At 41.5% G+C, this 21,485-nt stretch overlaps 1 protein-coding gene across 1 annotated transcript in view; it reads right to left on the minus strand.

Moving 5' to 3' along the window:
• The window catches only part of pik3c3 (phosphatidylinositol 3-kinase, catalytic subunit type 3), a 122,156-nt gene that overhangs the window by 45,064 nt on the left and 55,607 nt on the right, over positions 1-21,485 (minus strand). Inside the window, exons 11-16 of the mRNA XM_043686708.1 lie at positions 17,765-17,922; positions 13,817-13,907; positions 8,912-8,979; positions 5,625-5,730; positions 4,080-4,196; positions 1,844-1,975 (exon numbers count right to left, since the gene is read on the minus strand). Of these exons, the coding sequence (XP_043542643.1) occupies positions 1,844-1,975; positions 4,080-4,196; positions 5,625-5,730; positions 8,912-8,979; positions 13,817-13,907; positions 17,765-17,922 (672 nt within the window). The remainder of the gene's footprint in view (positions 1-1,843; positions 1,976-4,079; positions 4,197-5,624; positions 5,731-8,911; positions 8,980-13,816; positions 13,908-17,764; positions 17,923-21,485) is intronic.

Here is a 21,485-nt window from a genome sequence, read left to right on the forward strand (position 1 = left end):
GAGTGTTACTTGCCACTTTTTAACCCAAGCCTGGTTATTGACCAGGTCTTCTTGTATTTGAAAATGGACCTCTGCAGTATCTGAGGAGTCATGAATAATGCTAAACACTGTTGAACATCCTCACTTCTAACCTTATGATGCAGGGTTGGTTATTATCAAGCAGCTGCAGATGGGTGGGCTGAGAACACTATCCTGAGGAACTGCTGCAGATATATTTTGGAGATGAGGTGAAGGTCCTCCAACAACCACAACCATCTTCCTACGTGCCAGATATGACTCAAACCACTGTAGAGTTTGTCCCCTTATTGCCATTGATTCCAGTTTTGCTAGGGGTCCTTGATGCTACCATCAGTCAAAGGTGGCTTTCATGTCAAAAGCTGTCACCCTTACCTCACCTCTGAAATTCTTTTTTCTGCGTTTGAACCAAGACTGAAATGAGATCAGGAGCTGAGTGATCCTGGCAAAACCCAAACTGGGTGTCACTGAGCAGGTTATTGCTGAGCAGGTGCTGCTTGATAGCATCTTCCATCACTTTACTGATGATTGAGAGTAGACTGATGGGGAGGTATTTGGTTAGATTGATTTGTCCTGCTTTGTGTGTGAAGAGGAAATTCCAAGGAATTCCAGTACTTAAGGAAGTAGCCTTAGAAGCTGTGGATGAGTTGGTGGCCGCTTACAATTAAAGCAATATGATTCAACAGGCCTAGCTCTTTTCTCTCAATTTGGCAAAGATAAATATTATTTTCTGCATCATAAAATTCTTTTTTCTCAGCTAACAATTCCACTTGATGGTCAAAAGGGCACTCTCTTATTGGTTCTCACAAGCTCTAGTGATGATTCACTGAAGCATGCTCTTTTGATCATATTTTCTTTCAGATTTGCACGTGCCTCTTTGATAATATTAGCGAATGACTTGGGCTTTGATATTTACTGTGCAGGCTTGCAGTAAAGGGAGGAGTAGCTGTCAACAAGAAACCTGCAAATCCATTCTGGGTTTTAACTTCAGGCAAGTGAACCCTTTCCCCTCACAGAATTGTTGGCCCAGTGCCCAAACAGCACAGAATTTTAGTCTTGGAGTGAGATCATAATGGTATCAGGGTTAAGGGGCTGATTTTCTGGGCTTGAAGAAAACATTTACTTTCAGGTAGTACTGTTAAAAAGTCTTTCTCTTACAGAGTTATAAATCACACAACGCCAGGTTATAGTCCAACAGGGATAGCTGGAAGCACACTAGCTTTTGGAGCGTTGCTCCTTCATCAGGTAGTGAAGGAGCGACGCTCCGAAAGCTAGTGCTTCCAATTAAACCTGTTGGACTATAACCTGGTGTTGTGTGATTTTTAACTTTGTACACCCCAGTCCAACACTGGCATCTCCAAATCATTCTCTTACAGATTTAGCCTCATCTCCTTTCACCTTTAGGGTTAGAGAGACTCAGCAAGCCAAACAAAATAATGAGAGCTGAGGCCAGAAAAGGCCAGCCCAGAGTCATTTAAAAATACAAGCCTTGAGAAAACTGAAGCATGCAGCCTCATTAAAAAGTTAACACTGATCTGTGCGAACTGGGAACAGACTGCTTCTAAACCTGCTTCCCTTACAACTCGCATGGCTTACAACTGAGATGGCTTGGTTTTTGCCAGTAATAAAGCAAACTCTCTTCTTACTGTCTACTGTTTTTTTTCGGCAAATCAAACTAAAAAACAATTTTGAATAAAGATTACTGCTAGGCTATAGAAAGAAAAACAAAATTATACCAGAAGCATTCACCAGAGACTTTTTTCCAATAAAAACACAAGCTAAAATTACTTAAAACTACGCACACAATAAATGTCAACCCTCAGTTTACCTTAAATAATGTTGCTTTTTCTGGGATGATACCTCTGATTTTAACTTGTGGCTCTAAAGGCAAAGGTATAGGTTCAATTTCGGATAAATTCACTTTTTCATTGTCTGCCAATAAAGTCTGCAACCTTTCAATCTAGAGAACAAAAACACAAAGCATTGTGATAATGTGACGAAGTGGGGCAACTTTTGAAGTCAATAGAAAGTAGAAAGTGAATACAAAGGCAAGAAGGACAAAAGGTCTCGTGCTCAAAAATGCATTAACATGTCATTTTCATTGTGTCATTTCTAGAACCCAACCTTGGACCAATTAGTTGCCTTATTTCCCCAAATTACAATACTGACTATAGCTTGAAGATGCATAATTAACTGAGAAACATTTTACACAAAGAACACTCTGAGGTCCTTATAGAGGTTTTAAAAATGAAGTTACTTTTCCAGGGAATAGCTTCCATGATCCAAATTTTCAACCAGGTACTTCAGCTGCAAAGATAGGACTAAACCGGCATCTCCTGCTACAGAACGTGAGTCTGCACAAGCAACATGTTTAAGAAGTGAACGATACTTTGTTTCAGAGTACCAAAACAGAGACAGTGCAGCACTATATTGAGTAGGATGCCTACAATTTACTCATGCATATAGTGACAGCACCAGCCAACCGTCTGCCATCAGGGTGGCTGTGAGACTAATAAGAAGCATTGATCCATTTGTAAACATGTAAATATTTGTAATTTCTCATTTATTTGTGGTGAGACCATGGCCTGTTCTTTTTAGAAAATGGAAGCTATCATGGCTGTCCTGTTAGATGATGACACTGATGCAGGCATTCTTCATCAGCCTGGACAAATGAGGACGGTTAGTGCCAGGAAAGGCACATGGCTGTAAACTGCTAATTAAATTCAAAAGTAATGGTTGATGGAAACAATCACATGTAGTGTGTGAATAACTGAAAGAGGCAAGAAGCATCAGAATAGTCTGTTAAAATTTGATCAAAATCCAATCTTTGCAACATGAATATGAAATATACACCAGTCGGATGGCCTTAAAACATTAGGAACTAAAAGAGACTCAGTTTATTTAGACAGAGATGTGGGAAATTACTTATATTACTTGATCAATACTACCTTAAAACGATGGGAAAAAACACTAAATTGGAATAGGTGACAAGAGTGGTAAAATATTCGTGGATAACAATTTTCCCCTTTATTCCACACTTTCACATTCAATCAGTTATTGTTTTGCTCAAATCGTTATATAACATATACACTGCCTTAAAGATAATTTTTGTGCTAAAATCACCATCATCATCAAAAATCTCAGGATGGAAGAGGGAATCTCAAACTAAAACACCTGTTAATAAAATGAAACGTTATAACCTTTGTTACAAGTGCCAAAGTATTCTAGCTAGGTATTAGATCTTTAAAATATGAAGTGTCAAATATTTTCAAAACAGAATTCAGCTCATTGTGTCTGTATTAGTCAACAAAGATTGCCTACACTCATCTCCTTTTCTAGTTTTTGGCTTTTATCCCTGGAGTCCATGACAATGCAAGTGAATACCTAAATACTGTTTCAATTCTACAAGAGGTTTCTGACTGAACAACCCTTTCAGGCAACAAATTCAAGACTCCTCCCACCCAGAGTGGAAAAAATTCTCAATTCTCCTCTTAGTCTTCTGTCTTTTACTTTAAAAGTATGGTAACTGATTCCTCTACTAATGGAAAAAGTGCCTTCCCATTCTCTTTATCTGTACCGTTCAAGCTTGTACATCTATATCAGCTCCCATCTCAACCTGCACTGTACCAAGGAAAAGAACTGCAGCCTTTCCCATCGTTCTTCAGAGCTCAGTCTTTCCAGCCCAGCTACATTCTGGTAAATCTCCTCTGTACCCTTTCTAGAGTGATCACTTCCTTATGATGTGGTGATCAGAATTGTATACAAGAGTTGTGGGCTAAGCAATTCTTTAGATAGTAGAAATTTGTAAGACTAATCTCAACGAGTTAAATTATAAGTTTCTTGAAACAATAGAAAGAAGTTTATACTTCATAATTAGTCAAATGTTTTCTTGAAAAACATAAATCAACTTCCACATTGACATATTCAAAAATGTTGATAAAAATATTTATCTAGCACAACTATATAATTGAAATAAGCAGCTTATCATATATGGGAACATAGCAGAAACACCAGTGCTATCCAGATTTAGTTTTAGGTGAACTAATTGGGCATTGTAAAAATACCTTTTTCTTCCGATTCCCATTCTCTCGCTGAACAGCTTTCATAAGCTGCACTAGTCGATCCACAAACGTTTGCTGAGCAGCTAGAAGAGAGCGCATGACTCTCACGTTTTTGTCTCCCTAAAAGGTAGTAATTGAGAAAAAAATTTGAACAGGTTATTTAATAGTTATTCAAACTAAAGTAACCTCCAATTCTATAAAGTGCAGATCCCCCTGAAGCAGCTTTGCTTAATTTTTCAAGTTATAACATACATACCTCAAAAAGAAGCCAGCAAAGAAACTTATTGAATTAGTATAGGCAAGTCCATCTTGGGGTTGGGCTAGACATTCAACTCAAATTGCCAATCTTTTAACAAGATTGGGGATACAGAAATCAATTAGGTTGGATACCAGTAGATCTAAAATAATGTTCTAAGAACTCAGGACAAATGGTGTTGATTGGTCGAAATAAAATTTGCAGTTATCCAAAATATTTGCATTTGGTAAATCACTATTTTGTGGAAAAATCTTCAATTCAAAGTTACATCATTATTCTGATCAGAATTTTGTTTTGACCTTTAGCAAACATCTTATGGTATCACACATAGTTTGACTAATGCAAATTGAATTGCAAACTTAATAACAATGCTTTACATTTTTGAAACAAATAAAACATGTAAAGTTAAGGAAATCTTCTATCATTTGAAACAGTTAACCTTTGCTAAATAGGTCCCTTTATTGGGCATTTTGCAAATTCAAATGAGGTCAAATAAAGTTTTCACCCAATTGGGAAGCAGAGAAATGAAAATGTTGACAATTAGTGAAACAAATTATTTTAAAACATCCAAGCATAACAGAATAATATAACAGCATGACAGAATAACAATGGCTCCAAAGAAGAATCATATTGGACTCAAAACAGTTACTATTTTGCTGTCTGCAGATAATACCAGACTTGCTGAGTTTCTCTAGCACTTTTTTTTATAAGAGATCTCTCTTATCTGCAGGATTGAAGTTGGGACTCCTTTCCTTGGAAAAGAGAAGACTGACAGGAAATTTGATAGAGTATTCAAATCCACGAAGGGACTGGATAGAGTAAATGGGGAGAAAAAGTTTTCACTGATGAAAGGATAAAGATAGGCTGCCTATTTAAAGTAACAGCAAAAGGGGTGGAAGTGATAGGAGGCTTAAGAAGGCAACAAAATACAACTAAACGAGGTGCTCATTTCAAGAGCTGGTGCAGACACAATGGGCTGAAGGGCCTCCTTCATCTGTACTGTAACAATTGTGTCATTGTGAAAAAGAAAGAAGCCTGCCCCTGTAGTACAATATAGTGACTTTGGCAGTTAATTCATAACATTAACCAACATAAAAAAATGTGATAATAATGCCCACATATAAATAGCTCCCAATGTCAGAAATGTAGATTCTCAAGATTGATGGATTTTAATCAAATAAATAGCACTCAAAGCCAAAATTCAGGTTACTACTACAGGCACATTCCTACCTATGACAGTAGAATTATTTGATCCCACAATCTCATAACAAAAGTGAAAATAAATGTCATACCTTTAGCAGAGCTTGACTAAACCTCTTCATCACATTAAAATACATCTCACGAGTTTTTGGGTCACGTTGTTGAGTATCCTGATCTTCGTATTCTACAATAACATACCTTACGAAACAGAACAAAAACACACATAGCTTGAGAAATATAGTACATGAACAGCAAATCAAAAAGATTACAAATATAGTGTATCTATTGTGATAAAAACATCACCGTTCATTCATTTTAATTCAACAGAACTATCCTTATACCACATTCAGTTAAATACTGGTAAAACATTCACATATGTTTCTTTTGGACATAGTTTGACCTGATGAAGGACTCTATTCGCCGAGCTTGGAATTTGTGTTGCGGACGTTGCGCCCCCTGTCTAGGTAACATCCTCAGTGCTTGGTAGCCTCTTGTGAAGCGCTTCTGTGATGTTTCCTCCGGCATTTATAGTGGTTTGTCTCTGCTGCTTCCGGTTGTCAGTTCCAGCTGTCCGCTGCAGTGACCGGTATACTGCGTCCAGGTCGATGTGTTTGTTGATAGCACCTGCGGATGAGTGCCATGCGTCTACGAATTCCCTGGCTGTTCTGTTTGGCTTGTCCTATAATAGTAGTGTTATCCCAGTTGAACTCATGTTGTTTGTCATCTGCGTGTGTGGCTACAAAGGATAGCTGGTTGTGTCGTTTCGTGGCTAGTTGGTGGACCCAGTATACCGGCCAATGCAGTGGACAGCTGGAACTGACAACCGGAAGCGGTGGAGACAAACCACTATAAATGCCGGAGGAAACATCACAGAAGCACTTCACAGGAGGCTCCCAAGCACTGAGGATGTCACCTAGACAGGGGATGAAATGTCTGCAACACAAATTCCCAGCTCGGCGAACAGGACCACAACAACGAGCACCCGAGCTACAAATCTTCTCACAAACTTTGAACTGATGGAAGGGCTTTTGCCCGAAATGTCAATTTTCCTGCTCCTCGAATGTTGCCTGACCTGCTGTGCTTTTCCAACTCTAATCATAACTTGACCTAAAACAATTATGCAAAACCATCTACATATTTCAAATAAATCATGCTCTACATCTCAATTGCCTGTTTTGGTAGGAATGAGAGGAAGCAGAGCAAAAGGCAAAGGTAGAGAGATTACTATTAAGCAATGGGGTGAAACTAGGTAGGAACGTGGGAAATCAGATCAGCCGTAATGTAATTAAATGACTGAGCAGGCTTGAAGGGCCAAGTATTCTATTCCTGCTCCTAATTTGTATGTTCACATTTTAATTGTATAAATACTGATATGACACAGCTAGGTGGAGTGTAGTGTCTCTTTGTAGTCTCATTATTCTCAGTATTCAGTTATTGACATGGCATGTGTATTAATCTGTTTCAGGATACAAAAGGTCAATCAGGTTTCTGCTGTCTTAATGCCAGGGACCTGGGTTCAATTCCTGCCTTGGGTGACTATGTGAAGTTTGCATATTCTCCCCATGTTTACGTCAGTTTCTTCTGGGTGATCTGGTTTCCAAGGATGTGCAGGTTAGATTACCATGGTAAAATACCATGTGGCATCCAGGGATGTGCAGGCGAGGTGAGTGTGCCATAGTAAATTCAGGGTTACAGGAAAAGGTGGGACCGGAGTCTGGATGGTTGGTGCAGACTTTAATGGACTGAATGGCCCCTTTTCACACTGCAGGGATTCTATGATACATGGGAAATTGTATCCCATAAATTTGATTTGAGTTTTTGGAAAAGTTGATCAAGAAGATAGATGAAGGCAGGGTGGTAGGCATCGTTTATATGGACTTTAGCAATGCCTTCAACAAGAATCTGCATGGTAGGCTGGTTAGTACGGATAGATCACATAAGATCCAGGGAGAACGAGGTAATTGGTTACAAAATTGGCTTAACAGATGGTGGTGGTAGTTGGTTATCGTTCAGGCTGAAGGTCTCATGCTGGATTCTCAAACATTTTTCAGAACAGTTTGAAGAGATGAGTTGGATGACTTGCCTAAGCAGGCTACAAACTAAGTGAACTTCAAACAATAATCAAAGAACCACAACTCGGGACAGCTATAAACCCAGACGTGATATCCAAGAAAACAAATCCAAGCAGTTCACGTAAACATGCAAATTTCAGCACCATTAAAAATTATCCAAAAAGAATCTTATTTAAAAAATGCATATCTTCTGTCTTTCAAAAGTTTTCAATTGCATTATTATGAAAAAACTAATCATGACAAAATTATTAATTGAAGCATAGCAATACATTAATTTTTGTGAAGTAAATTTAAATCAAGATAGCCTACAACTGAAATTCTAAATGTCATGACAAAACAATTTCCATGATTTATTATTAAATCAAGCTTTCCCAAATATAAATTTGTCAAAAACTAAAATGTTATTGCACCTAACACAATCAAAGAGAGCTGCAAACCCTGTTGCTTCAGGAAATCACATTTAGAAATCTATTAGATATTCTACAAAGGCAACTAATTGCTTGTGGTGAAGTAAAGTCAACACTCAAAAGAAGCAAGAGGCAATAGTCTAACATAGGACACACTCTATCACCTCAGCTGTCTACAGGAGTTTACATTTGAATGTCAAAAATCAGAACAAGGCCTTAGACAGACTACCAAAATTTACAGGTGCACTAAAGACCCCTTGTGGTCTCACTACCCCTCACCTCAAACCTTTTCCACAACATGAACCACTGTCTCCATCAATATTCTTTTCAACCAATCTTTTAATCACCCACTTAATATTCGTTTTTTGTTACTCGATCCATTTCTTTCAGATTTTGCATGTATGAACCTTGAGATGGTTTTGCATGTGTAGGATTTTAACTGTTATTCATACTTTGTCCTTAATTTTCCAACCTAAGCAAGTGGGCCCCGACAAAGATTTTCAAATATTTTTTTGTAGAGAGTGCCATGTGCAAATAAAGGCTTGGTACTATTTAAAGGTACACCCAATTTAAATGCCATTTATTTTCACTGTTTATTTCAAATTGAAAAGGAACTAGTTTTTCAGAGCGAGCAAATAATGTGGGAAAAATGCTTAGACTGATAATGCTGCTTTGTAGCATCCTAATACAGCACAAGATCTATGAAGTTCATCCATTTCTTTCTCAGCAGTTTGCAAGTAAGTTCATATTTCAAAAAAAAGACTAAAAGTACAAAGAAACCATGCAAAGATTCGGTAAGCTTCTCTATTTTTTATCAAATATCATTTATTGACTTTGGGAGCATTGCAGAAAATTAATTCTGAAGAAAATCTTTAAGAAAGTAAAATTCATATCACTTACCAGTATAAATAGTTGGCAAGAGTGGAATTCCTACAAGCTCTTGATATTAGAAATGCACAAAGATCTTGCTGGAAAGAGAATAGAAGTCAAATCATGGTTGAACTATTAATTCAAGAAACTGTCATACAAAGCAGATGGTGGTTACTTAAGAACTAGCCCAATCTTTTTTCTAATTGACCTTTTGTCACAACAAGCCAACCTATTTTGACCGATTTGCCCTCCCTTGCTGACTAACAATTTTTTTCCTAAAAATACATCCATTTGAATCAATTCACAATTTCTTCATTCATTGTTGTTTTGTTTCTAAAGAGACAGCATATAAAATTTTTTAAAAAGGCACAGAAAATGTTGCAAATACCCAGTAGGATTGGAAGCAACTGGGGAGAGGGAAGCAGAGTTAGAATTTCACAATTATGACTTTTTATCACTGTCTTCACTGCTCAGGATGCAGTCTCCTCTACATCGAGAAGCCCAAAACTCATATTGGATGATCACTTTATAGAACACCTCCATTCAATGTGTACAACTTCAATCTTTCAGTCACTTTAATTTTAGTTGTTGTCTACTCTTGCATGCACTTGGCCTCCTACACTATTCCAATGAAGATCAATGCAAGATTGATGACCAGCACCTCTTTTTTCAGCTAGGTATTTCGCAGCATTCAATGCAGGAGTTCAACAACTTGAGGACATAACCTTAGCCACATTTGTTCAAAAAAGCAGATCATAGCAATTCTGTTATTTTCCCACTTACACCTCCTTTAGAGATTTCTTCATGAGGTTTGTTACCATCTCATTTTGCCTTGCATACTTAAATCTGACAATTTTCTTCGAGAAAAAATGCTGGAACACAGTCTCACTGAGGCATATTATATTAAAGATTATAGTATTATAGTGAATTGTCACCTAAATTAAACTCCAGACAGAGCAGTGCTAGAGCTACCAACCGAGGTAAGAGATGCTATCTTATTTGACTTTCTGTTAGAGGCACAACTGGTTTACGGATTTCACGATAACTCCTCAGCTTCTCTTCAATGCTTGTGTAAATCATATAGAGTGATCTTTATTTTGTTCATTACCCCTCCTTACAAGCAAATACAATTGTAAACAATTAGGATAATTTCTTAACTAATCTATCAAAATCTTTATCATTTTATTTTGTTGCATTACTTTTTAATTTCCATTTAATAGCATCAGTAATTAAAAATCTTGCTTCAAGAAATCTTCCAGCAATACTCCAATCTTAAAAATATCTACTCTGTTTCTAATTTTCTAAGAAAATCTACACCCATATTACACAGCTGGGATACACCATGGGAGCACTTTTACAGAGTATGGCTTGAGAGACAGAAAAACCAAGAAAATGGGATCTGGAGAAGGCGAGCAGAACAGTAACCAATAAGAAATATTTTTCTGAAAAGCCTTTCACCACCAAAAAAAATTAGTCAAACTTTTTTATTCAAAACCAGAGGAAGGCGAATATGGGAATGTGATAAAAGAAGCTGGAGTAACGAGTATGGAAAAGTTGTATAAGATGGTATAGTAGAACATCTAGAGAGAGGAGCAAGACTACTAAAAAAAGCTACTCAAACACAAGAAAGAGCTTCAAAATTGAAGCATCAGGATCTGGGAGCTCAAGCAACTGGTTATTGTTCAGAATGGAGCAGTTCACTCAGCTGGAGAATGTACTACAGGACACGACATTAATTTCCTTCAACACTTGAGAACCACTTCCTAAAATCTACTGGAGACAGGCAATAAATGCAATTAAGCCAGATTGAGAACAGAGAAAAAAAAAATTCAAATTAAGGATGCGCTGTGGCTGTATAATTTACAATGCATGGTAACAACTCACTAAAGGCTCCCTCAACAGCATGTTTTTTTCTCCAGCTACAAATACCAAAGACAATAATGGCATAACTGTGGGAACATTAGTTTGCATGCCATACTAATTTGGAACAAGCCACAGTTCTTTCATCATTGCCGGTCCAGTACCCTAGTATTCTAAACACAAGGTATTGGGGAAGTACTATAATTAAAAGAACTTAGTGGATTGCTCATTGTGTAATTCCACCTTCTCACAGCAATAGATCCAGTTTTGCCAGCATAGAAAACAAGAATAAACAGGGCAGAAGGGTAAGGGACTTGATGTGGAAGGACTAGGGACACTGAAGTTTGGAATGGGCTATAGTTTCTGAAGGATAATAGAATTAAGCCACTCACTCTATGGGCACTTATGGGCAGCACGGTGGCTCAGTGGTTAGCCCTGCCGCCTCACAGCACCAGGGTCCCAGGTTCAATTCCAGCCTCGGGCGACTGTCTGTGTGGAGTTTGCACATTCTCCCCGTGTCTGCGTGGGTTTCCTCCGGTTCCTTCGGCCCAACCAGTCCACACCGACCCTCCGAAGAGTAACCCACCCAGACCCATTTCCCTCTGACTAACGCGCCTAACACTATGGGCAATTTAGCATGACCAATTTACCTGAACTGCACATCGTTGGACTGTGGGAGGGAACCGGAGCACCCGGAGGAGAATGTGCAAACTCCACACAGGCTGGAATCAAACCTGGGACCTTGGTGCTGTGAGGCACCAGTGCTAACCACTGATTAGGGCTTCAGAAATATGAGGAAATATAGGAGCAAAGGTATCAATTTTACAGTTAGAACTGATTGGCATAGCGACAGAGAAAGTTAGCACCTTGACACAGATTCAGTAAGGACCCAAAAGATGAAAAAAAGTTTAACTTGGATGAAGACTATAGGAGGAGGTTGGAAAGAATGCTGAGGGCACAAAGTTGGTGGTGGATCTAAAGATTACAGCTACAACTTTCCCACTGTTTAGCCAGAGAATAAGTGGTTCCTCCAACCATTGAAAGTTGGAAAGCACAACTGTAGGCTCCTTAAATTAGTTATAGGTGGAGAGGTAGAGAGAGGGGAGAGGATAATCTTGTTTGTAGAATAACAAGTGGTTTGGTGGGAAAGCTAGACAGAGGAGACTTGATGTGCTAAGGCCAGAATTGATCATGGTTGACTCAGTCAATTCCATCAAGTAAACTCAGTCTGGACTTCACATTTAGAGTGTAGATGAGGATAATACCAGAAGGTAAAATGTAGACCGGAGGCTTTGACAGGCAACATGCCATAAATAGGTTATGCTAAGCAAAGTCACCGATGTAGATGGATATCCTAGTGATTAAAAGGTCTAAGGGTTGGGTTGTTGGGAATTTCATTGTGCAACGTATGCAAATTGGGTGACAGGTTTATTCTCAAGGGCAACAGAGCAATATGGGATTGAATCAATAGCAAAATTGGTTAGAGATAAAACCTTAACAAAGACATTCTCTCAAATACATTGAGTTATATTACACAATATTCATATATATTGATAAAGAAAGACTGCACCATCTGTCATCAATTGGGGCAAAAACAATGATAACAAATGAAAAAGATGTACAACGCTATCAGTTAGCAGTAGGCCAGAAGATTGGCAAAGCTTTAGAAACCAGAGAGTAATTAAGAAAATAATACAGGAAGAAAAAAGGGGTACAGCAGAAAACTAGCAACTGACATAGAAATAGATAGCAAAAAATCCTAAAAGGGAAAAATGCAAGAACTGCAGTTAGATCAGCATTCCTTTTCCATGCAGTATTAATGTTGCTTTCTCTTCATATCAATACACCTTGCAATTTGTCCTGATGAATACCATATGGAAATTGTCAAAATGGGTGTCTTTTGTAAGCAATACTCAAATTTTACAATACCAAGCTGTCAAATTATGAAGGGACTTGACATGGTCATTGATAAGAAGTTTTCTGTAATAAAGAAATCTGGAATGATTGGTACAGTTTGAAAATAAAAGGTCTCCTATTTAAGATGGAATGAGGAGGAATGTCTTCCCAGAATCCCTACGGTGCAGAAAGAGACTGTTTGGTCCATTGGAGGTTTGGTGCAGATTCAAAGAACATCCCACCCAGGCCTACTCCCCACTGCCTCCCCAACACCCTCCCACCACCTTCCACTGCCCGTCTACCCTATTCTCGCACTTACCATCACTAATCTACCTAACCTGCACATCTTTGGTCTGTGGGAGGAAACCAGACAACCTGGTAGAACCTCATGCAAACATAGGGAGAACATGAAAACTCCACATAAGCAGTTAACCCAGGCTAGAATCAAACCCAGGTCCCTATGCTGCCACCATGCAGTTCTGAATAGTGCTCATCTCTGGTATTCACATTCACAAAGTGCACAGAAGGTTGGTCACTGAACACATGCAAATCAGAGCTAGACAGATTCTGATCTACAAGGAAATTGAGGAATTTAGGAGGCAGGCAGCAAAGTGAAGATTAGGCCATTCCTGGATCAGCCATGACCTTACTGAGCAGCAGAGCAGGTTCAAGGGGCCTGCTCCTAGTACTCATGTTTCTATGGTGGTGAAATTATGAGTGTGAAGCAGTGATTTCAGTGAAAAGAGTCAAATAGAGTAGAGGTGAAGATAGAAAAGCATGAAGGAATGAAAGACAGTCAATGCAAAGGAAGAGGAGAGACATATCTTGGGGAGAAACTGGAGACAGAAAACTCGACAGGCAGTTGACAGAGAATTTCAGGCATTGGACTGAAGCAGGGTGACATGCATCAACAGAAAGGAGATGATGATCAAAACATGTCCTCTAATGAATACTATAGCTAAAAATATATGAGTTTGGAAAGACAGGTTGGCAAAAACATGAGTGAGAGAGAGGATGGAGCAAGTGGAGGCAATTCCATGCTTCAGTTATAATTATATCACATGGGAAAAGAAATCAGGACAGACTGATAACAGAATTTTATGTTAAAACTCAAAAATGAAAACAAAAGCAAATATCTACAACTTTATGGAAGTAATAATATATACCAACTGCTTTTACCTCTAGGTTATCTCCATCTGTGGCATCTTTTACTTTAGAAATTGGAAGAGGAGGGGATACTGGAGGAAACGGACTGGAGATAATTTGGGAGCTAAAACAGAATGTTCAGAGTGTAAATTAAATTATTAAAAAAAGCCAATACCACAGGGTCAAAAATACCAAATCAAGAGCAAGAGTGCACAGGCAAACATATCATACTATTTGTACTTTTTAAACTTAACATTCATTACAAATTAAACATAATGTTAATTTAATAAACGTTAATTTAATAAACATTCTCAGAATATCAACTTTATGCACGAGTATGAGCAAGAATAGCTTCAGCAATTTGAACTAGGATTAGCTTTATTGTCACATGTACTGAAGTGAGTACAGCGAAAATTGTATAAGTTGTCACTAATGGCGCCATCTTAAGTATAAGTTCTCTAGGTACAGCTTCTTCAGTTTTAGTTCTTAGAAAAACAGATAAAAGTCCAGCAATGCAGATTTCAAAAATAACTTATAAAATGGAGAAAAAGTTCAGTACAACAGTCTTCCAACCAGTTGGCACTTAGCCTCCTGTCTGCAACAGGCCCTGACTTTAGACCACATCACACTGTACCTCAGGGTTCATGAAGCTTGGAGATTGCTCTGCAATCACCTCAAGACTAGAGGCCCACACTGAGGCGATATACTTCCACGATGGGCTGCTGGGAGATCGCCACGCCGTCCTGAAAGACTGCCATGCTGGGCCAGGAGGCCTCCACGCTCAGCCAAGAGAACGTCTTATTGGGTCTGCTTAGAGGCTGCGAGTTCCAAGCTGGAAGGTCACAGGCCATGAGGTCGGGGGACGGGAGACCAAGAAGAGAGAGGAGCAAGAGAAAAAGACAAAAAGAAAAGAAAAAAGAATGGACGGAGCAGATGAGCTCCACCTGAAATGTCCTTCTCCGCCCATCTGGGATCATCATGTGTGTTTTGGAAACAACAAAAATGGTCAGATTCTGAACTTGAACAATTACACAGCAATACACTGTCTTCTGATACATCAAACTATTTCTCTCAAAAATGTATAACCACTATCATGGAAGACTATTTTTGACCATATTTTCTCCCAGCACTCACATGAACAATAGGAAAGAAAATGAGTGTCTAGTCCACCATTCTGTCAATCAGAACGGTGTAGTTGGTGCATCACAGTCTATAACATCAAATGATGCCCAAATGTCATGTGATCCTGAGAGGTTTAAAAAAAATCAGGCCAAACTCCTCAATGATACTGTTTTTTTTTCCTCCCAAGTTATCAGAAACAGGTCCTGCTCTGATTGAAGTCATTATGTTCAGCTTTCCATCTTAGGGCTTCTTTAGCAAGCAGACATCTATTTTCCAGGATTGCCACTCTGACATTCCAACACTAGGGTCAACTGCACACACCAGAGGCAAAGTTCTTTTCATTTATTCAGTTGTGGGATGAATGCATCGCTGGCTGGCCAGCATTTATTGCCCGCCCCTGGTTACCCTTGAGGAGGAGGAGGAGAGCTGCTTTCTTGAACCACTGCAGTCAACTTGCCATGGGGTGACCCACAATGCCATTAGGAAGGGAATTCCAACTTTGACCCAGCAACAGTGAAGGAATGACAATAATGAGTGTCTTGTAGGGGAACCTGAAGATGATGGTACCAGCTGCCCTTACCCTTCTCAGTGGAAGTGGTTTTGGGTTTGGAAGGTACGCATATCTTTGGTGAATTTCTGCAGTGCATCTTGTAGATAGTACACACATTGCTGCTGAGTGTCGGTGGTGGAAGGCGTGGACGCCTGTGGATGATGTGCCAATCAATCAGAATGATGCTCAAGTGTTGTTGGAGGTGTACCCATCTAGGCAAGTGGGGAGTATTCCATCACATTCCTGACTTGTGTCTTGTAAATGGTGGACATGCTTTGGGGAGTCAGTGTTTTACTAGCCTCTGACCTGCTCTTGTAGCCACTGTGTTTATGTGCTGATTCCAGTTGAATTTCTGGTCAATGATAATCCCGAGGAAGTTGATAGTGGTATTCAGTGATAGTAACACCATTGAATGTCAAGTGGCAGCTGTTAGATTGTCTCTTACTGTGATGGTCATAGGCTGACATTTGTGTGACACGAATGTTATTTGCCAGTTGTCAGCAATATTGTCCAGATCTTGTTGCATTTGGACATAGGCTGCTTCAGTATCTGAGGAGTTGCGAATGGTGCTGAGCATTGTGCATATCCCCTTTCTGACCAGGTTTCAGACCTCTCTCTGCTAGTTTGGAAGCAAAGAAAAAGCATCTTACCATTTGTCCTGTCTTTTTGGAGGGGGAAGCTAATAAGAGAATTGATACTGTCTTAGACATGCCAGGGGAGATCCAGAAAACTTAGACCATTGACGTTGAAAATAGGTTCTAGTGCTTTCCAATGGTGCCTTGCCCAAATGACCACTTCCTACTTTTACTGTCACATTTGAAGTCATGGAGCTCTGACAAATTTTCCCGAGTTGGCAAGGGCAATTAGCCAATTAACACTTTTTTTTTCCCTCCTAATTTAACCAAAAGTTGTTTCAGCATGTTGCTTTTAATTCATGCACCAAGGTAAACATCACTGAAGAGCAAAATTCACTTAATTCCTGTTTCAGATTACCCAGTGTTCCTACATAAGTATGTGGCTTTTATTTTTTAATATAAACGTAATGAAACAACTACTTCCTTGTGCTTCAACAGCAAATAGAAAGAAACTTCTCCTTTTCAGATACTAGATTTGTTGTAGTTCAAACAGTAGAAGCATTCAGTGCAGCTATCTGAAACTATTTAAGCTGAAGAAAAGCAAGCAAATAGAACAAAACTTCAAGGTTCCTCAAACAGGACTTTGTGATTAGTAAAGGAACAAAACTCAGTTGCAGGATTAATTAGATTCCCTACAGTATGAAAACGGCCCCTTCGGCCCAATAAGTTTATACTGACCCTCCGAAGAGTAACCCACTCAGACCCATTCCCCTACCTTTACCCCTGACAAATGTACCTTACATTATGGGCAATTTAGCACGGCCAATTCACCTGACCTGTACACTTTTGCATTGTGGGAAGAAATCGGAGCACCTGGTGGAAACCCACGCAGACACGGGGAGAATGTGTAAACTCCACACAGACAGTTACCCGAGATGGGAACCGAAGCCGGGTGCCTGGCGCTATGAGGTAACACTGCTAACCACTGAGCTACTGTGCCGCCCACAACAGAACATCAAAGTTAGAAGAAACTGAGTTCTGAAATTAAAAGACTTGGAAAGAGGTATTTAAAATATTTTATGTGCAGAAAACCTCAGTTTGGAGGCATAGTTCTTTTGAGCAGTTTGGCTTTTTTTTGGCATTTTGCAGATGCAGCCAGCTGTTATAAATAGACAATTGCCATTTAAACTTCTTTTTGTGTGCCATATATTCTGATTTTGTAGTTAAGCCTTATTCACTGTATTGTAGAAGGGAGAATGTGTGGTTTAATAACATTAAACAATAGGAGGTATTGGCTTTAAGGAACCTTGAATCTGCTGTCCCTTTCAATAAATGCCTGGTGAACTTTCGCATCTGTTGTTTTCTCAGCCTCTTCCTCAGTACCCTTAGTAGTTTAAAATATATTGACCTCAGCTGAACATCCTAACACCTCTGGGATAATTTGTTTGAATGGTTCAAAACTCTTTGGAGTGCTGTACTTTCTCTTCCTTTCAACCCCAAATGGGTCGCTACTCACTCCCAGGTTCTCCCCACACTCTGCAGTTAGACTGTCACAGCACTAGATCACAGTATTCTGGCTGTCTGCTGTTTAAATACATAGAATTCAATTATGGACTCAGGACTGTCCATTTCACTGTCACATTGTTTGTATTAGAGAACAGAACAAGGAGCTCCCAAGTTGCAAATAGCCTTAGCTTTAAAACTAAAACAAAAATATTGAAAAATTGACATTACCTCTCTATTTCTGAAGCACCAGTTAACGATCCAGACATACTTTCATTCATTGCAGTTTGATTGCTATCTCTTCTGTTTGGTTCTAATCCAATTTTTATGTCATTGAAGTTTTCATACTTTAAAGCCTGGACAAGCTGAAGCAGGTACATCAACAAATCCTATCAAGGACAAAGAAGTTTCAGGAATTTACTTCAAGAATATATTGCATATATCAAATACAAAACTGCAAGGATTTCAAAGAAAGCATTTGCACATCCACAAAGTCACTCCTCACAATCTGCCATTCACTATTTGTGAATCATAAACTGATAAAATCAATAAACAGTTCAAAAATGTAGGAAATATTTGTTTAAACATGTTGACTGTCAACTAATGCTACTTTTGAAGTGAAAAGTGTTAATTACAATAAACAGAAAGTGCTGATTATAGAGAGAGAAACAAGGTTAACATGTTGTATCCAGTATGACTCTTTTTCAGAAGCACCTGGAGCGAATTGTATCAGCTGAAGGGAGAAACCACGGGGATCGTGTTGCGAGTCATCGGAGCTGCTGGAGACCATCACTGGATCGTGATTGGACATTGGAGGATTGTTTGGTTGTGCTGACATGCTCTTGGTGGATCTTTATGCTGGCTTCGGCCTAACGCCAATTCAGGTACCAGCCAACCTTAGAGCTATGGCCTCAGCAGCCACTCGCAGCCCAGGCCAGGGCATTCGCAACACAGTCAGGGTGACTGTGAAGAAGGTGGAGAAGCACACACCAGTCGATCGGACAGTGTTTGTCAAGAAGATTTTGCTGGAGTGCTGCGGGTTTGAAGCAGCGGACGTGTACTGCCTGCAGGATTTCCCTGCGGCAGGCTATTTCAACGTGACCTTCAGGAGCGTGAAGTATTGCGAGCAGCTCCTGAAAGTCTTCAAGGAGAAGGAAGGGGAACCTCTGTTCTCCATCTTGTCGGTGGTCCCGTTGTATGAGCTTCCTGCGCAGAGGAGTCGGGTTGTTACAATCCATATGTACAATCCTCATGTCCCAGCAGCGGATGTCCTGACCTTCCGGAGAAGATACATCCAGGTCGAGGGAGAAAGCACCGATGTGGTCGATCCTTTCGGGATCTGGACCAGCAAACGACAGCTCAGGGTACCCCGAGGGTCGATGCCAATGGAAACATCTTCCACCCACCCTCCAGCTTTGCCATCGGAGGAAGCAGAGGTTACCTTACATATGCAGGGCAACCGAAAGTGTGCCGAACCTGCGGGAGGTCAGGCCACATGGCAGCGGATTGTAAGGTGACCGTCTGCCGAAACTGCAAGCAGGAAGGCCACCCGACCAAGGAATGTAAGGGGGCGAAGAACTGTGCGGAGAGGCGGGCCATATGTACAAGGGCTGTCCCAAGACAAGGGGCCGCCAGCTATAACAGATGGCCGGAGGTGCAACACGAGCCGTGGACCGCCTAAGACCAGCAAGGTACCACAAACCAGCACGGGAACGGTGTCTGGAAGTGTCCAGAAGGAAGGGCAGGCTGTAGCGGAGCAGACGGCAGACAGCGGGGAGGCGCAGCTGCCGATCCAAGCTCCTTCAAGACAGCCGGAGGAAATGGAAGAGGAGGGAACGAAGGAGGCAGAGGATTGGATTACTGTCAAAAGCAGGAAGAGGAAACCTCACAATGCCCCCAAAGCCACCCAGCAAAGGGGGAAGCGACACCTACACGACAAGGATACATGCAGCTCTTCCGACGGTGAGGTCGGGCGTAACGAGGGTCGTCACCAGAGGAAGAGACAGAGCGCCGTGGGGAAAAAGGAGGGCAGCACCGCCCAAACAGAAAAAGACAATCCCTCTGAGGGGATGGGTAAAGACCTCCCCCCACCCGGTGAGAACCAAGAGGTACCCACCAGCCCACAGCTCCAGGTAACTGGGAGCAGCGGTCCTGTGACAGCCCCACTGTCAGATGGAGAACTGGACGGTGCGGACCCTGGGCCCGACCCGAAGATACCAGAGCGGGGAAATGGCCCCAGCGTGGAGCCTGACAGCTACCTCAGCCCTGGGAGGGTCCAGCGGTTTGCCATCACCATGGGGATGCACACAGCTTCCCCAGAGAGGCAAGACCAGTAGCAAATGGACACTGGTAACCTCGTAAACTGTTAAAATGGGGATAAGTGTTGCCAGCATCAATGTGCGTAGCATCAAATCAGTTACGCAATGTGTTTCTACGATGGCCTTCCTGGCCAACATTAAAACCGACGTCCTGTTTCTGCAGGAGTGTGGGATACCGCACCTCAGCAGCTACAGGAAATGGTCGAGCTTGTGGGCCCATGGGCCTCAGTTTGGTCGGGGGGGCAACGATAGCCACGCCTCCAGCCTGGGTATCCTGTTGCGAGGAGGCAACTTCACCATCTCCGAGGTTAAGGAGGTGGTGGGCAGGCGCCTCCTCATCACCGACGTCATGTACAGGAATGCTCCCCTGAGACTGATTAATGTGTACGCCCCAGTGGGTAAGAGTGAACGGTTGGCCGTCCTGCAGCAGCTTCCACTGTTGCTGGCTACGTCCAAGCTGGTCATTCTGGCTGGAGACTTCAACTGTATCATTGATGCAGATGGACGATTCGGCGGGCGGGACAGTAAACTGGACGCCATGTCCAGAGCCTGATGGACACAGTAAAAGATGCCAAGCTGCACGATGTCTTCAGTATCCCTGCAGACGGAGCGCAGCGTAGATACACCTGGTCACGGGCAGACGGGTCTATCCGCTCAAGGATAGATTACCTGTTTGTGTCCCGAACACTCTCGGTCAGATCCACCGACGTCAAGCCGGTGTTCTTCTCTGACCACTGCCTCCTGCTGGCCGACTGTCACGTACAGGACGAGCAGCGGGCTGGTAAAGGAACGTGGAAGCTGAACACAAAGCTGTTGACCCCAGGAAATATTGAGGAGCTCAAGAGAGACCAAGCAGGTTGGAGAACCGTGAAGCCCCTCTTTGAGTCCCCAGCGGACTGGTGGGAAACAGTAAAAGGGAACATCAAGAGGTTCTTCATCCTCAAAGGTGTTCAGGAGACGAGTGAGAGGTGGGGAAAACTGTCCCAGCTCCAGGAACGTATGTAGAACCTGCTCCTGCTGCAGACAATAGGGGTCGATGTCACGGAGGACCTCAAGGAGGTGAAGGGCCAGCAAGCCTCACTCTTTGCCTCGGAGGCCAAGATAATCTTCCGGTCCAGGGTCTGCTCCGTGGAGCAGGACGAGACGTGCTCACGTTTCTTCTTCCAGAAGGTGCACAAAGAGAGCTCCGTGCTCAGCGGCCTGAAGGAAGAAGATGGCTCGATAACGTCATCTCAGGCTGACGTCATGAGGATCAGCAAATCCTTCTATGCCAGTCTGTATGACGCAAAGCCGACTGACAGCGCGGCCTCCCAGTCATTCCTGTCCACTATCACGGAGGTCTTAGACGACAGAACACGGGAGAGGCTGGACCAGCCGCTATCTCTGGACGAGCTGACCAAGGCCCTCGAGTCCTTCGAAAAGAATAGAACTCCCGGAAGCGACGGCTTACCGGTCGAGCTCTATTCCGCTCTGTGGGACTTGATTGGCCAGGACCTGCTTGAGGTGTCTGTCAGTATGCTTCGGGCAGGTACCATGAGTGAATCCATGAGGAAAGGCAACATCACCCTCATCTACAAGCGGAAGGGGGAGAGGGAGAAACTCAAAAATTGGAGACCAATCTCACTATTGAATGC

The sequence above is a fragment of the Chiloscyllium plagiosum genome, chromosome 1 (genome assembly GCF_004010195.1).
Source record: "Chiloscyllium plagiosum isolate BGI_BamShark_2017 chromosome 1, ASM401019v2, whole genome shotgun sequence".
NCBI lineage: Eukaryota > Metazoa > Chordata > Chondrichthyes > Orectolobiformes > Hemiscylliidae > Chiloscyllium > Chiloscyllium plagiosum.